Here is an 18021-nt window from a genome sequence, read left to right on the forward strand (position 1 = left end):
TTGTATGAGCGATGCCGACAGCAACTTGTAAACAGAGCGCGCACGAGGAGAACCTCGCACACGTTTAATAGGCGTTCCCTCTCGGGAGCAGGTAGAGTGTTGCGCATGTGCATTTTTTCAAAAAGTGGAGAGGGCGGTTCTTATCTAAAATTCGGAAAGATCCTCCGCTATACCTTTAACATTAGTTTCGTACATTCATCACTGCATATAAGGTACAACATATCTTATTTTACTTCTTTCCGGTATTTATGATTCATTGATAGCTACTGAAGATATTTTACACATCCAAACACATTTATAATTGAATATACTTTTATATAAATAAGCATAATATAAATAGAGTAGAAGTCTTATTGATTTTATAACTAATGATATATGATTTAATTTGATGTTTTATTTAATGTATAACTAATTGCCCTTTGCAACTTTTTTCTGTATTTATTTCAGATATCTGTCAACAGGAGACTCACAGGGTGGGTTACAGGGTGGGTTACTGCACAGTGGCAAGGGTGGTAAAAGAAGTGTGTGAGGCAATATGGTCACTCTTGGTCCAGGAATACATGCCCTTCCCTGAACAACATCACTGGAAGAGGATTGCTGAAGACTTCCATAGGCTGTGGAACTTCCCCAACTGTCTGGGAGCAATCGATGGGAAGCATGTTACAATACAGGCCCCATCTTCAACAGGGTCCATGTATTTCAATTATAAAGGAAGCTTCTCCATAGTCCTTCTAGCAGTGGTTGATGCCCGGTACCTTTTCCGGATGGTGGATGTGGGGGCATACGGGAAAAGCAGTGACGGCGGGACCCTCTGTGCCTCCGAATTTGGCAAGGCTCTCCAACAGGGAACGCTCAACCTACCAGAGGATGCACCATTACCAGGTTCAGAAGACCCCCAGCCTGTGCCACATGTGTTTGTGGGTGACGAGGCTTTTCCTCTGAAGAGGCACCTTCTCCGACCCTACCCAGGAAAACACCTCGACAGAGAGAAGCGTGTGTTTAATTACCGTCTTTCCCGTGCGAGACGGATGGTGGAGTGCACATTTGGGATACTTGCTGCCCAATGGAGACTCTACCACAGAGTGCTTGGTGTCTCACCAAAAGTGGCAGATGCAGTGGTGAAGGCCACTTGCATCCTTCACAATTTCCTACGGTATGAGGATGCTGATGAAGAGGAAGTAAGTTGTGCCCCCCTGCCATCAGAGCCACAGTTTGCCATGCAGCCCATCCAGCGAGCAGGCAGCAACAATGCCTCTAGGGAAGCACTGGAAATAAGGCAAAGGTACACCACCTACTTCTCCTCTCCAGCAGGTGAAGTTGCATGGCAGCATTCTGTCATCTAATGCCTCATAATTACTCCCACCACCATCAGGACCACTACCATCAGTACCATCCAGGACCACCACCAATTAAAAATAAAAAAAGGCTCTTTTAAGAGCCACCCATAACCTCAGAAAATTAGCATATTTCCTTTCACTAACAAGCTGCACACAACGAATAAAATAAATTAGTAGTCTAAATCAAAAGAGGAAAATAAATGACTGGAAAAGATGAATGCTTTTAATAATTATTTTAATGATAAATTTTCATGTACAGATTGATAAATACATTAAACTGCCTTATAAAAAATTGATTGTTTTACATATGAAGTAATTTGGTGTGTCTATTTCAAATGTTATTTTTCTGTGTGTATGTGTCTGTCTGTATGTTCGTTGATGTGTGCATGATAGTAGGGTAACCCTTCCTTTTACAGTCCCCTAATTACTAGGAATTTACCTGGTAAATATATGGTAAGTTATAGTTGGTTATTGGTAATTACCACAGGTAACAAGTATGTAAATGCAGAGAAACTACAAACTAATTACTAAGTATTTACTGGGTAAATATATGGTAAGTTATAGTTGGTTATTGGTAATTACCACAGGTAACAAGTATGTAAATGCAGAGAAACTACAAACTAATTACTAAGTATTTACCTGGTAAGCATATGGTAAATTATAGTATTTTAGTGTGTAATTACTTAAGGTGATTAGTATGCAATTACAGAGAAACTACCAGGGAAAAAAACACCACTGTTAAATATCAACTCAACAAAGTACTGTGTACTTGTTACCTGTTTAGGTTGGTAATAACTCAGATTTAATTGTGTACTTCCTCAGAATGTAGGCAGCCAATTTTTAGAAACACCTCCAGTATTACCCATCAATTCAAGTTAGGTGTGTAGTTATCCTAAGGTTATGTTGGTAACAGTCCATGTTTATTTATTACTACCTTGAAATTAAGATGGTAGTTTCCAATAAATTACTTTGTCTTACATAGTTGTTGTTCATTGTTACACCCATTTATAGAGGGTTTATCAAATAATTTACCTTACACTTACCTGGTAACTACCCCGTAGGAACAGTTTTCCCTAATGTCATGGTACATCTTAAATACTGGGTATGTTCTTGCAGATGTTTTTACAATTTACTCTGTAAGTAAAGTGCAACTGTACTGTAAAATGAAGCCTTGTTTATTTCCATGGAATTACTGGGATCTTGCCCTATAACCTGATCATTCCCTTTTCCATAGTCACATTTTTTTTTACCTCGTATGTCCTGCAACGTTACCAAGGAAAACATGACAATTTACTCAGTAAGTAAAGTGCAACTGTACTGTAAAATGAAGCCTTGTTTATTTCCATGGTATTACTGGGATCTTACCCTATAACCTGATAATTCCCTTTTCCATAGTCACATTTTTTTACCTCGTATGTCCTGCAACGTTACCAAGGAAAACATGACAATTTACTCAGTAAGTAAAGTGCAACTGTACTGTAAAAGGAAGCCTTGTTTATTTCTATTGTATTACCAGACTCTTACCACATCCTTTGCTGCTTAAACATTTTTGAAATCACAAACTTTTACCATGTGTGTTCTGCAACTTAACTAAAACATTCCAGCCTGGTCTCATTAATAAGTAGTATTAATACGTAATTTTCAAAGATAGAAAACTACATAGGCTACAATTATGAAGAAAAACAACATACGTGTAATCACAATAATTTATTTATTGCGAAAATGTAAAAACCGGTACCAAAAGTCGTTCACATGACGATGTGTTGCAGTCACAGTCCTCTCTCTCAGTATATAATAGTTTTGAATGAGGTACAGAGCATAATTTAAGTTATTAATCCATGAAAATGTTAATCCGGCTTCCCTCTGTGTGAATGCGCGCGCGCTTCTCCATTTCAAATGTAGTTTACGACTGAAATACGGCATGTTGCAATCTGTGACGAACATGGACGAACAGGTGAGAGCCAATGAGCGTTTGATATCACTGCCGTAAAACATGTCGTAACGCTTCTTGAGGGCGCAATTTTTGAATTTTGAATTCATCACGAGCGCGGGATTTGACAGTTACGGAGTGTGCTGCTGTGATAGCCTGTGAAATGGAGATGAAGATCACTCACTGGATAAAGGGCTGAATTTGGATCTCTTTCTTGCAAACGTATGGATTCTAAAGATTTGGATTATATCAAGTATAATAAAATTGATGTATTTTGTGAATTTATGTTGGTGTATTATTGTTCTATTGGAGAAAACGCATTTTGTGTCTCACTGTAAACTATTAAAATGGTTAAACGATTAAATAAGGTATTTTTAAGGTTTTAAAGTGTATTCTTGTTTAAATGCATGTAGGCTAATCGTTTTTGTGCTGTTAATTCGTAAACATTTTACATTTTAGTGCTGTAAATACGTCAGTATTATACGTTTCTGTGTGTATAAAACGTAAGTAAATGTACGGTAGAATTACACTTTACGTAAAAATATACACGTATTCTCATGAGATCACGTTGAACATTCTCAGTAAGTAAAGTGCAACTTTACTATAAAAGGAAGCCTTTTTATTTCCATGGAATTACTGGGATTTTACCCAATAATCTGTAATAGCTACAGTTACGTAGCTATCAGATTATAGGGTAAAATCCCAGTAATTCCATGGAAATAAAAAGGCTTCATTTTACAGTACAGTTGCACTTTACTTACTGAGTAAATTGTCATGTTTTCCTTGGTAACGTTGCAGGACATACAAGGTATAAAATTGTGACTATATGGAAAAGGGAATGATTAGGTTATATGGTACAATTCCGGTAATACCATGGAAATAAACAAGGCTTCATTTTACAGTACAGTTGCACTTTACTTACTGAGTAAATTGTCATGTTTTCCTTGGCAACGTTGCAGGACATACAAGGTATAAAATTGTGACTATATGGAAAAGGGAATGATTAGGTTATATGGTACAATTCCGGTAATACCATGGAAATAAACAAGGCTTCATTTTACAGTACAGTTGCACTTTACTTACTGAGTAAATTGTCATGTTTTCCTTGGTAACGTTGCGGGACATACGAGGTAAAAAAAAAATGTGACTATGGAAAAGGGAATTATCAGGTTATAGGGTAAGATCCCAGTAATACCATGGAAATAAACAAGGCTTCATTTTACAGTACAGTTGCACTTTACTTACCGAGTAAATTGTCATGTTTTCCTTGGTAACGTTGCAGGACATACGAGGTAAAAAAAAATGTGACTATGGAAAAGGGAATGATTAGGTTATATGGTACAATTCCGGTAATACCATGGAAATAAACAAGGCTTCATTTTACAGTACAGTTGCACTTTACTTAATGAGTAAATTGTAAAAACATCTGCAAGAACATACCCAGTATTTAAGATGTACCATGACATTAGGGAAAACTGTTCCTACGGGGTAGTTACCAGGTAAGTGTAAGGTAAATTATTTGATAAACCCTCTATAAATGGGTGTAGCAATGAACAACAACTATGTAAGACAAAGTAATTTATTGAAAACTACCATCTTAATTTCAAGGTAGTAATAAATAAACATGGACTGTTACCAACATAACCTTAGGATAACTACACACCTAACTTGAATTGATGGGTGATACTGGAGGTGTTTCTAAAAATTGGCTGCCTACATTCTGAGGAAGTACATAATTAAATCGGAGTTATTACCAACCTAAACAGGTAACAAGTACACAGTACTTCGTTGAGTTGATATTTAACAGTGGTGTTTTTTTCCCTGGTAGTTTCTCTGTAATTGCATACTAATCACCTTAAGTAATTACACACTAAAATACTATAATTTACCATATGCTTACCAGGTAAATACTTAGTAATTAGTTTGTAGTTTCTCTGCATTTACATACTTGTTACCTGTGGTAATTACCAATAACCAACTATAACTTACCATATATTTACCCGGTAAATACCTAGTAATTAGTTTGTAGTTTCTCTGCATTTACATTCTTGTTACCTGTGGTAATTACCAATAACCAACTATAACTTACCATATATTTACCCGGTAAATACCTAGTAATTAGTTTGTAGTTTCTCTGCATTTACATTCTTGTTACCTGTGGTAATTACCAATAACCAACTATAACTTACCATATATTTACCAGGTAAATACCTAGTAATTAGGGGACTGTAAAAGGAAGGGTTACCGATAGGGTTTTATTGATTGTTAAATTCTGCATCATGTAATATTTGTTGGAATTTGAGTTTAACCTCAGAACGACTGTGTGGGGGAAGTCGTCTCAAGGCACCAACTAAACTTAAAAGAAAGTGCTCTTCCTCGTCTGGCTTGTTACTGGTGGCGTTCAGCACACAGCGCTGGTACTCAGTAATATCTTGCTCAGCCCTTCTCTTTGGAGCAAGAGTATGGAGAGATATTTCAGGTGTGCAGAGTGGTGGCACATTTGGGGAGTCAGGAGATACGGATTGTGTGGTATTGGACTGGGTCAGGGACTGTGTGCTCTCATCTGATGTCTGTGGGGGACAAATCAGAAAATTATATTATTTTTAAAGTATATGTACATACATACATATACATATATATATATATATATATATATATATATATATATATATATATATATATATATATATATATACATACATATACAGTGCTATGCATAAGTTTAGACACCCATGCTAAAGTTGACTAAAAAGAGGAATAAAAAATCATCTTTTGGAAATTGAACTTAATGCCTTAATTTAAAAAAATTAGGAAAAATCCAACCTTTAAGGACACCAATTTTCTTTGTGAATGAATAATGTATCGTAAATAAAATATCAGGATGCATAGTATCCTAAAAAAAAAATAAAAAAAAATACTTAAAAATAAAAATCTGCCTGCCTCTATGGGAATTTAACATAGGGGTGTCCAAACGTATGCACCCTGTATTTTAAGGAAGAACATTTATTTATTTACGATACATTATTCATTCACAAAGAAAATTGGTGTCCTTAAAGGTTGGATTTTTCCTAATTTTTTAAATTAAGGCATTAAGTTCAATTTCCAAAAGATGATTTTTTTATTCCTCTTTTTAGTCAACTTTAGTATGGGTGTCTAAACTTATGCATAGCACTGTATATATACACATACACACACACACACAAACAGAGATTAAGTATAGCCTACTAATAATAATAGTAATTCACTCCTTTGACATAAATAATAATTCCTTCCTTTGAAAGAAATACTAACAATTGCCTTTCATTTAACATGTCAATCTTACAATTCTTTTTACAGATATAGCAGCACTTATTACACAATTAAAACAGATGTAGCTGCACTTTAACATTAACATTGGGGTTCACGTAGTAACTTATTCTACACTGTACCTCCACTGGTGTTACCATAGACTCATGGAGAGCTACTACACTGATGACAGTTGGTCGGTGTGGTTTTAGTCCCACCCCTCCTCCACTGTGATTGGTCGGTTGGGTAAAAAGTGACAGTGATGAGCGCAGCGTTTTACCCAAAGTTGAACATTCTTCAACTCTCGGCGACCTGTAAAAAACGCTGAACGCTCAGCGCTTCAGCGTGAAAAAGACGCTCAGTGCCTCGTTACGCTCATGGCGTTTTAAAAACGCGGCGCTCCCATTGAAAACAATCGAAAAAACACGCCAGCAGCGAGTAAAAACGCTTGGTGGACACACGGCCTATGGTAAAGTTATCGCTAAACTGGGCTAATTAGGATAGTCATGCTAAAAGAGCAGTGGATTTTAAGGCTTTGCGTTGGGGAAAAATAATTAAGTAAGGAATAATGTACATCCCGCCAATTATTCTCTGAGAATAATCACCGATATAGTCATGGCTAATTAGGATAGTCATAGGATAGATCTTAATCAGCCTGAAGGGGTTTATTCTGATAACAACCAGCTGGATGTACATTATCCCGGTTATTACACGGCTACTTGCCACATAAGTAAATAATTTGACATGAAACATTGGTCTGAGATGAAATAATTTATTAGGAGAGAGCAGTTGCTAGCGCGGCAAGTTTAAACTACATGGACATTTAAGAGATACGGTAACAGTCATACCCCTTCTTACACAGCATTTCACCACATAAATAATTATGGGGATAAGAGATATTGATTTCAGATTAAACTGTTTTACCTGTTTGTATCTTATAATCCAACAGTGTACAAAAAAATAGTCATGAGATGGCAGCACTTGCGTTTGTATTAAACGAGAGAGAGCGAGTCCACGATACTGGATGTCATAATTAAATAACTGTACACAAAATATTGATTCGACTGAGTTTGAATGTTTTATTAGCTCACCAAAACTTACACAAAGAAAATCCGTTCCTAGCGCTGCTGACTTCAATAATCCGATTGAGCCTGCGTTTCTGTTTTCAGCGGGTGTTATCTGGGAATAACAGATACGACTGCAATCTTCTATTATTCCTGACCATGTTTTGATGTAAAGTAAATGGAATCAAGGAGTCAGAGTCGACTCCGAAAAACCTGGAATCGAACACTCCCAGAGAATGGCTGAATCTCAGACAAATCACTAAACTGTTCTAATTAAATGTGAATATGTCAAAAGAATCAATCCTCACCTTGGTGTGTTGAACTGTTTTCTCTCCTTTAATGTTTTCTTTGTGTTTAGGTTTCTCTTTTAAGGACTTCAGTTCCTCCTAAAATTTAAAGTGAAAATCTATAAGATAACAGAGATTTCTGTAAAATGCTCATGTAGTAACACAAGCTTTAATCCTCCGGATTAAATCTTTCTTACCTTATATGATGGACCAATTTCACTGATGGGTCTGAAAGTGTGATTGGCGTGTTGGTGTGAGTCTCTGCACACTACACACACAGGCTGATTGTCCTCCAGACAGAAGAGTTTGAGTTTCTCACTGTGTAAACTGCAGATATCCTCAGATCCTGATGAACAACTCTCGTCTCTCTCCTTCAGGAACGACTCACACAAGTTATTTAATGCCATATTAGGAGGATTAAATTCTCTTGAGGATCTTCTCCTACAAACTGGACACTCCTGAGTGTTTTCACTCCTCCAGAATTGTTGAAGACACTCTTTACAGAAACTGTGATTACACGACAGAAGAACTGGAGACTTTAAGATTTTACGGCACACAGAACAAGAAAGTTCTTCTGGAGATACATGTAGTGAAGCCATTTTCACTGTCTGTGCTCCAGCAATCTAGACTTTACTTTCACTTTCTGAATGATGGTTTCAAAAAAGAACAACCATGAGAATCACAAAGATCTGCTGTCTGTTCTGAAACAAACTATTCAAAAATGTATCTTCATTCTTCATTGATCGCTGATTCCTTTTTCCTTTTCTTCAAAAAATAGATAGAAAATAGATAATCACGACAAAAAAAAAAAAAAAAAAGTCTCTTCCTGGTAAAGAGTGCACTTTCTGATCACGCATGAGTGTGTGGTGCAGTTATGACGTCAGTTTGTAGCTCAATCCGCAGTTAGTATCACACTGGTTCCCTCTTAAAAAAAAATCTCTGTGATCAACAAAAGTTTATGATTATTTTTGTAAATCAGGATAATTTTCACAGATGAACACAATTTTTAAGAATTTTGAAGCCTAAATGCAGTCGCCACCACTGAGCTTCCAACATCACATCACTTAAATATTTTCCCAGAAAGTTCGAATTAGAATAATTTACAAGAGCACAATTATAACCATAACAATGCTGTAAAACAGTGGCGGCTACTGGTCTGTCAAAGAGGGGAAGCTCATTTTCGGCCTACATCATAAAATTGTCCATTTATTTAAAAGTAAATTCTGCCCTACATTCCTTTTCAAGAAAATGGTCTGTGACCCTGTCGTACCAACTAGGCGTCTTTTCCAGTGACTTGACCAGTGTCCTCTCAATGGCCAGCAGAGCTAGGCTGCTTAAACGGCCTTGGCCCATTGTGTTACGGGTGTAGGACTTGAGCCGCTTTAAACAGGAGAAGCTCCTTTCTACACCTGCAGATGTTGCTCCAATTGTTGCCACTAATGAGAACAGTTTGTAAAGCTGAGGCATTGCACTGTCTAACTCCATGTCTTTAAGGAACACCAAATAATCACACAGCTTTCCCCTGTTACCCTGCAAGTCCTGATCTGAATACAGGACTTGAAGTTCTGACCTCAGTCTCCCTGAATCAAAGTGATGGCCATAACTTTTCAGGACACTTTGGAAGGCCTCCTCTGGAAATACCTGGCTCATGTCATCAAATTTCCCTGGATTGGCTAATTCTAAGAAGAGCATACTTTCCAAATTTGAAAAACGTTGAGGAATCTGCTCCAAGATGTTATCAAGGATGGCCATGTACAGATTTCTGTATCGCTCTTGGGGATCCTGCAATTGGGTCAGACGGCGCTTTCTCATGGGCTCATCTCGTGGGTCAGAGAGAGGTTATAGGGCGGCTTCTGTCACTTTGAGTGATTTATTGCCCTTAAGCCCTGCCCCTTTTTGACCGTGGGAAAATCCTCACGCTTGCCCCGCCCCCTTTTTGACCGTGGAAATATTCCCACGCTTGCCCCACCCCCTTCTACCACCCACCCACCCACCTCCGGGCAGACCACGTGACCGTGAGAATTTTCCCACGGTACCCTTCCCCACAAACACCCCCACCCACCCCACTTCTGGACATGTCATGTGACCGTGGGAAATTTTTCCCACGATCCACATTAAAACGTTAAAACAACATGTATTAAAATTATATCATGCAAATAGTTCTATTTTCTAATACATTTGAAGAAAAGTTGTACTTTCACAATTACAGTGTTTAAAGGTGTATAAAACATATAACGTTAAAATACATTTGTAAAATGTTAAAACATTAATGAAAAAGTTAAAATTGCATTTTTTCTCTAAAAGAGTTATTAAAAATGAGTTAGTGTTATTTTAAGATGTTAAAAAATCAATAATTTACAGAAAAGTAAATGTATCCATCCACACAGTATTTGTAAAACTGCTACATAAAACACAAACTAGTTTAAAAACATTGTTAAAAAGTCTTACGCTTTTACAATTTCAGTTGTTGAAAGAGAACCAAAACTCTTATTATCTCCAAAGATTTATCCGGTTACAATAATGTTTAAACATCATATTGTTTAACAAATAACATTTTGACGATGTATATTAAAACTTTTTAAGAAATGTACAATAAAGACATAATCAGAGATGAGATCACTGTTTTTTTGTTTTTTATTTATCAAAGAAGACAGATGTAATTTCATTATTAGTGTCCACAGTGTCCATCACTTTTAAAACATTAATGAAATAAGTTAAAATTAATTTTTTCTCTAAAAAGAGTTATTTAAAAACGAGTTAGTGCTATTTCAAGATGTTAAAACATTAAAACAAATTTTTTCATTTACAAAAAGAACATTTTTCTCAAAAAAGACTTATTAAAAAATGAGTTAGTGCTATTTCAAGATGTTAAAACATTAAAACAACTTTTTTTTCATTTACAAAAAGATCATTTTTCTCTAAAAACAGTTATTTAAAAATGAGTTAGTGTTATTTCAAGATGTTAAAACATTGAAACAACTTTTTTCATTTACAAAAAGATCATTTTTCTCTAAAAAGAGTTATTTAAAAATGAGTTAGTGTTATTTTAAGATGTTAAAAATCAATAATTTACAGAAAAGTAAGTGCATCCATCCACACAGTATTTGTAAAACTGTTACATATAACACAAACTAGTTTAAAACATTGTTAAAAAGTCTTACGCTTTTTACATGCCATTTGTTGAAAGAAGAACAAGTGTATATTCCACATGAAATGTATATCCGAAATGTATATCCAAAAGGTATATCCAAGACCAAAGGTTTATCCAACAACAAGGATATATCCCTGACCAGAGGTATATCCAAATATATATCCAAAAGGTATATCCAAGACCAAAGGTTTATCCAACATTAAGGGTATATCCGGATCCATAGGTTTAGAGATTTTATTTCCAAAAGTTACAAAGTCTCGTGAGGAGCTCAATGAAACACGTCCACACGGTTACATCCCAAAAGTTAGACTGACCTCTGTGACATCTGCCCAGTAGCCACAGGTAGACCACTCCCACAGACCGTGGGAATATTCCAGCGCTTGTCACGCCCCTTTCTACCCCCTCCCTCCCACCTCCGGACAGGTCATGTGACCGTGGGAATTTTTCCCACGATCCATAATAAAATAACTTTAACTGTAATAAAATGATACAGTCCTTTAAAATAAAAAAGCTAGTATTTAAAACGCTAGGCCTATCAGAAAAATGTGAACAAGCTAGAATGTCTTTTTACGAATACAGATTTTAAAACAAGTTCCATTTGATACATCACTCATCGTATAGGTAGACGCATGAACGAGTATAGATCATGTGTAAACACGTGTCTCAGTCCACCTAACACTAAATAATATTTATAAAAAATAATAGTTGTTTAAAGTTTAAGTTAATTCATGTTTTAGTTAAGTTATATTCACTAACTTACTGATTTATTCACTCTTTGATAAGATAATCCACCTATCCCAGTGGAGTAAAAAAAAAAAAAAAAAAAAAATGATTCTGTTCAAAACTATGTGCTTTTAACTTTAAAACGTAAACGGTAGGCAAACATTTTCCACACATTTAAACAATGTTTCAAACGTGAGCATTTAACATATCGAACAACATCAGTTAAAAAATACGTAAAACGAATAGTTTTTAAGCAAACTTTTTAACAATACGACTTCCTACTAAGTTTTGTTTAGTTTTTAGCTAAAATATATCCTTCACTGTCCACAAAACACCCATGCGCACGGAAAGCATAACATGAATGTGAAATCCGATCTGTGAAGCCAAGTCTACGTTAGTAAAAAATCCAATAATCAAAACAATGTTTTAAATTGTGTGCGTTTTATTTAATTTAGTTATTAATCCAGTATTAGATCTTTCTAGCCTAATATTGTTTGATGTGTTAAGCCTAGATAACAAGACATAGGGCCTAGTCCATACATGACGTGTTCGTGAAAAGTAATATTTATGTAATCTTTGTGAGATCATATCCACGAACACAGAACTTGGTGCTTGGTGATACACTTTACTAAAAGAAAATATTATGGAAGTATACCCTTTTAACTAACATTTCAACATCCTGCACAGATTAAAGAAACATATGAGCTAAGGAGGTAAGGATGTACATTAATCCCGAATAAACAGATAATGGAATGTTCACAATATACAGTATACTAGTTATACTTCTACTTAGCGTGTGTGTAAATAGTTGTGCTTAAATCTTTGGGTGTATTTTTTACACATCAACATATTTGTCAAACCGTAAGTACCATATGGCCTTGTAAAGCTATACGGGAATCACACGCGTCCAAAACATTTGTGTAAGATTCAAAAGATCAAATCATTAGGGGAGACAACAAACAGACTCCATTGTGAAAAGTGACCGTTCACCACAGCGTCCGAGCCGAAATGACATATACATTAGAGGGCCACGATGGGGTCCAGACTCCTCCCACTAACACACCTCTCAAAGCTGAGAGGTCAATCCCGATTTAAGGACGTCCGCAAAATGACGTCACTCACAGGGTGATTCCCCCATCCCTCCCACAGCATGGCATCCGCATCAAACAACAACCGCTAAAAAATACATAAAACGAATAGTTTTTTAAGCAAAACTTTTTAACATTACAATTCACTATAAACTTTTGTTTAGTTCTTAGCTAAAATATATATCTTTCACTGCCCCGCAAAGCATCCATGTGCTCGGAAAGCAAAACATGATTGAGAAATCGGTCTGTGAACCCAAGTCTCCGCCCACCTAAAAACTTCGCCAAAGCAAATACACATGTGCTGAGGTATAGCTACAGATTTAAATCTTGGTAAAAAGGTTTAATCAAAACAACATCTTAAATTTTTGTACATTTAATTTAATTTAGTTATTAATCCGGTATTAGATCTTTCTAGCCTAATATTGTTTGATGTGTTATGCCTAGATAACGAAACATGTCCATACATTTTGTGTTCGAGAAAAGTAATATTGATGTAATCTTTGTGAGATTATACCCACAAACGCAGAACCTTGTGCTGGATGTTCCACTTTACTAAAAGAAAATATTATGGAAGTCATTTTCAAACTGTAATTATACCATATTTTATGTATTAATAGTATGGTTCCATGTTGCTTTAAAGTTTGTTTGTTATTAACTAATACCTTTTAACTAACATTTCAACATCCTGCACAAATTAAAGAAACATATGAGCTAAGGAGGTAAGGATGTACATTAATCCCGAATAAACAGATAATGGAATGTCCACAATCTACAGTATATTAGTTATTCTCATACTTGCATGTGTGTAAATAGTTGTGCTTAAATCAACAACTTTATACAGAATCACACGTGTCCAAAACATCCATGTAAGATTCAAAAACCATAGTTTATTATAAATTCACAAAAGCATGCAAATGATGACCCTGTTTTACATTTTGTATGTTGGACCGTATGTTTTAGGTGAAGACTTTTCATTGAGAGCTGTCTATAGAAATAAATGACAATTAAGAATTTAAGTGATAGTCTTTCTGTTTGACTAAATTGATACTTCATTTAGTGCAACTTTTCCCTCTATGAATTACACAAAGTGCATGCTGTTTTACACTTAAACTATTACAACAGAATCACATCTGACTATTGCACTGAGAGAGGCATATTCATCCAAGCTCGAGACTGTTAAACAAAGTTCCACACTTTGGTAAAACCTAAATTCTAGAGGTCAACTGGGTTAAAAGTAAATGCATCATGAGTCATTTAAAACAAATACAGAAAAGCCACTATAGTGATCAGTTTTAGCGTTTGAATTGACATTTTACATATTACACTGTTTACATCTTGTTTTTGTACTGTTTTTGCAAAAAGTGTATAGTCACAGAGCGTGGTCAAACATGTTCATATAGGAATGTATGAAAAACATGAACAAATATTGCATAAAGAGAATTAAATGACGGTCCTTCTAGTATGAGAGTGTTTAAGACTAAACAAATCATATTTATTTTAGAACATCTTTCTGCTATGTCTACGAAACATTGACGTGAAAGATGAGTATTACACTTCAAACTCGTCTAACTATTACACTTATTTTGTTATTATTACACAGTTATTTTGTGTGTGTCACTAAACAACATGGTTAAGCTAATGAATTACAGTTGATACGTGGTATTTTTACGTGAAAGGAGGGAAAGGAATATTTAACATATAAAAATAAAAATATTTTAACCTATAGTCAATTTCAATTGTTTGATAAATCATATAACAATCAACAGTTATATGTGAAACAATTAGAGTTGGTTAGAATTAGTCGCATTAGAGCAGGATTCTTGTTTATATTGAACATTGTTATTGTACCGCATGTTTAACAACGGTATTGTTGTCGGGCTCATCAAAGCTCACACAGTTTTCACCGGAGCATACCGACTCTGAAATAAGACCAAGTATTAGCATGTAACATTTTGGACACCTTTGTTTTTAGGCATCTTTGCATTTCTTCTGAAACACCCTGTTTTAAAATTGTTTAACAATTTTTAACATCACTAGCGCAACACTTCGTATTGTCGGGTGTGATTGTAATGTTTTGTATGGCGTGTTCTTTACACTTTCCCCCGGATATCTGATTCCTACAGTTAGCTGTAATGTTAGTGAACTCTTCTCTTTGTTCATATACGACAGTATTCACATGAATTGACTTGATTTGATAAAATTATGGTTTAAACCATCATCTTCACGTGAGACATTTACATTATATTATTATACCGTCCTAGTTTTTAAATAGCGCTAAAATGTATATTTTACATTTTAACCCTTTATGCGGTTATAGAATGTCGCACAAGGTTCTCTGACATATCTTATCGTGTAAAACATCTATGTAGATCTAGATATGTTTTTAAAAATACCGGGAAACAAAGACAAGGACGCAACTTTCTATAGCGACCCTTAAAATCTGTGCATACAACAAAACACATGTATGTGTACGATGATTTATCAGAAAATTACTTTTGTTTGAAGAAAAACTTAAATTAGCTGGTGCTTGATAACTATTGAACCTATTAATCACCCATGAATTCGGTAATGCGATATTGATATCACGTTTTAATTTTAACTCAATACATTTGAATGTGCTAAAGGTCTATGAACTTTAACATCTTAATAGTTGGTAAAATTAACTTAAAGCCTAGGCAAAATGAAATACAACCTAACTACTTTCTACATGCTTGTTACAGATCTTATGGCGTACAATTCACCCATGCATACTGTATGTTTAAAAATATATGTATATTTTTATATATAAATATTTTGGTGTAATTATAGACATCTCACCGGTGGCATATGCATAACTTCTCCATGACGCTACTTCTGATTCAATGTGACATTATATGTAATCCTATACAGCTGTTTACGGGGTCATGATGACAACTCCTCCAGCGGGGCGGAGTAAGCTGTTGTCCTGATAAATATTTCAGGACTTCGCACACAACCCGGACAAAACCTCCTGTCGTCCTCTCACCCTGCCTTTTCCCCGCTTTGCAACGTAGCCATCCTACAGCCCTGCGACACCCGTAACATCGACCACCACGGCATCCGTTTCAGGCCAAATGGAGGAGCGGGTGGGTTACTTAAACCTGGATATGTCTCACCAGGATATGTCTCACCAGCGACCTCCGGCTTGTCACAGTCCTGACATGCGTCGGGAACAGGAACGCCTTAACACCTTTCAGAATTGGACTCTTGCTACAGTAACTCCAGCCGAGCTTGCCAAAAGTGGTTTCTACTACCTTGGCCATGGCGACAGAGTGGCTTGCTTCAGTTGTGGAGGCCAGCTTAGCAACTGGGAACCGGGAGATCGGGCAGTATCAGAGCACCAGAGGCATTACCCCAACTGCCGCTTCGTTCGAGGTGACCGTGCAGATAATGTACCTTTATCTAGCCTTTCCAATATATCGGCAATGCAACAGTGTGAAGAAAGGTTGCTCACATTTGTCTACTGGCCCTCAAGAATAACTGTTCGACCAGACCAATTGGCTAAGGCTGGTTTTTACTATGTTGGTCGTAATGATGATGTGAAGTGCTTTTGTTGCGATGGCGGACTCAGATGTTGGGAGCCTGGTGATGATCCATGGGTAGAACATGCCAAGTGGTTTCCAAGATGTGAATACCTGTTGCAAGAAAAGGGCCAAGAGTTTGTTCATCAGATTCAAGCAAGATTTCCAAGAATATTTGAACAGCTATTGACTAATGGAGACAGCGACTCGAGAGAATTTGTTGATCCACCTGTTGTACACCTGGGTCCTGGAGAAGACCGTTCAGAAGATGCAGTGATGATGAACAATCCTGTGGTGAAGTCTGCTTTAGAGATGGGATTTGAGCGTGGCCTGGTGAAGCAAACTGTTCAGAGCAAAATTCTCCCAAGTGGAGAAAATTACAAAACCGTTCAAGAGTTGGTGTCTGATTTACTAAGTGCAGAAGATGAGAAGAGAGAGGAGGAGCGAGAAAGTAAGTTTCTTACTTTTCTTAAGAAACATCATCTTGCCATGTCACAGCAGCTAAAAAGTGTGCAGAGCTTAATGGACCATCTTCTAGAAGAGAACGTCATCTCACAGAAAGAGTATGACATTATTCGTAACTGCACTACAGTCAAGCAGCAGACAGGGCAGCTCACTGAGTTAGTCCTGTCGAAAGGAAATGCAGCAGCAGAAGTCTTCCGCAACTGGATCAAGAAGAATAATGTCTGCCTGCTGAGAGAACTGATGGCCCGGACCAATGAAGCTGCATCACCGAGTCAAGATCTTTCACACTTGCCTATGGAGGAACAGTTAAGAAGACTTCAAGAGGAGCGCACATGCAAAGTTTGCATGGATAAGGAAGTGAACATTGTCTTCATCCCCTGTGGTCACCTAGTTGTGTGCAAAGAATGTGCGCCTTCTCTGCGCAAGTGTCCCATATGTAGAGGATTGGTCAAAGGCGCTGTCCGTACTTTCCTATCATAAAGTGAAGATATTTATCATCCAAGTAACAACAGTTTTTGGATGTGCAAATTTACACCAACTCTAATTGTTTCACATATAACTGTTGATTGTTATATGATTTATCAAACAATTGAAATTGACTATAGGTTAAAATATTTTTATTTTTATATGTTAAATATTCCTTTCCCTCCTTTCACGTAAAAATACCACGTATCAACTGTAATTCATTAGCTTAACCATGTTGTTTAGTGACACACACAAAATAACTGTGTAATAATAACAAAATAAGTGTAATAGTTAGACGAGTTTGAAGTGTAATACTCATCTTTCACGTCAATGTTTCGTAGACATAGCAGAAAGATGTTCTAAAATAAATATGATTTGTTTAGTCTTAAACACTCTCATACTAGAAGGACCGTCATTTAATTCTCTTTATGCAATATTTGTTCATGTTTTTCATACATTCCTATATGAACATGTTTGACCACGCTCTGTGACTATACACTTTTTGCAAAAACAGTACAAAAACAAGATGTAAACAGTGTAATATGTAAAATGTCAATTCAAACGCTAAAACTGATCACTATAGTGGCTTTTCTGTATTTGTTTTAAATGACTCATGATGCATTTACTTTTAACCCAGTTGACCTCTAGAATTTAGGTTTTACCAAAGTGTGGAACTTTGTTTAACAG

At 36.2% G+C, this 18021-nt stretch overlaps 2 protein-coding genes and 1 pseudogene across 3 annotated transcripts in view; 2 read left to right on the forward strand and 1 right to left on the reverse strand.

Moving 5' to 3' along the window:
* Positions 1-1383, forward strand: part of LOC311075333 (uncharacterized protein) — a 467028-nt gene extending 465645 nt beyond the window's left edge. Inside the window, exon 3 of the mRNA XM_084102653.1 lies at positions 186-1383. Coding sequence (XP_083958779.1) covers positions 561-1343 — 783 coding nt within the window. The 5' untranslated portion in view covers positions 186-560 and the 3' untranslated portion in view covers positions 1344-1383. The remainder of the gene's footprint in view (positions 1-185) is intronic.
* A 3922-nt stretch (positions 1384-5305) lies between these two features.
* On the reverse strand, positions 5306-8706 carry LOC311075332 (E3 ubiquitin-protein ligase TRIM39-like). Its single transcript, XM_084102652.1, has 3 exons — positions 8101-8706; positions 7925-8002; positions 5306-5837 (listed from the first exon to the last, which is right to left on the reverse strand). Exons 1-3 carry the CDS (start codon positions 8500-8502, stop codon positions 5523-5525), a joined length of 795 nt encoding a protein of 264 aa, XP_083958778.1. The 5' UTR covers positions 8503-8706; the 3' UTR covers positions 5306-5522.
* A 4104-nt stretch (positions 8707-12810) lies between these two features.
* On the forward strand, positions 12811-17366 carry LOC311075018 (putative inhibitor of apoptosis; annotated as a pseudogene). Its single transcript has 2 exons — positions 12811-12856; positions 15826-17366. The product of its transcript is annotated as a putative inhibitor of apoptosis (transcript).
* Positions 17367-18021: the final 655 nt, after the last annotated feature.

This window comes from Abramis brama (genome assembly GCF_963993115.1).
Source record: "Abramis brama genome assembly, chromosome: 24".
Taxonomy (NCBI): Eukaryota; Metazoa; Chordata; class Actinopteri; order Cypriniformes; family Leuciscidae; genus Abramis; species Abramis brama.

What these genes read in the sequence shown, in the direction of transcription:
- LOC311075332 (XM_084102652.1), bottom strand. Translation starts at nt 8,502, where the DNA reads ATGGCTTCACTACATGTATCTCCAGAAGAACTTTCTTGTTCTGTGTGC. An exon ending in AAATTGGTCCATCATATAAG is followed by an intron (nt 8,003 to 8,100) that starts GTAAGAAAGATT and finishes TTTAAATTTTAG; the next exon opens with GAGGAACTGAAGTCCTTAAA. An exon ending in AAACAGTTCAACACACCAAG is followed by an intron (nt 5,838 to 7,924) that starts GTGAGGATTGAT and finishes TGTCCCCCACAG; the next exon opens with ACATCAGATGAGAGCACACA.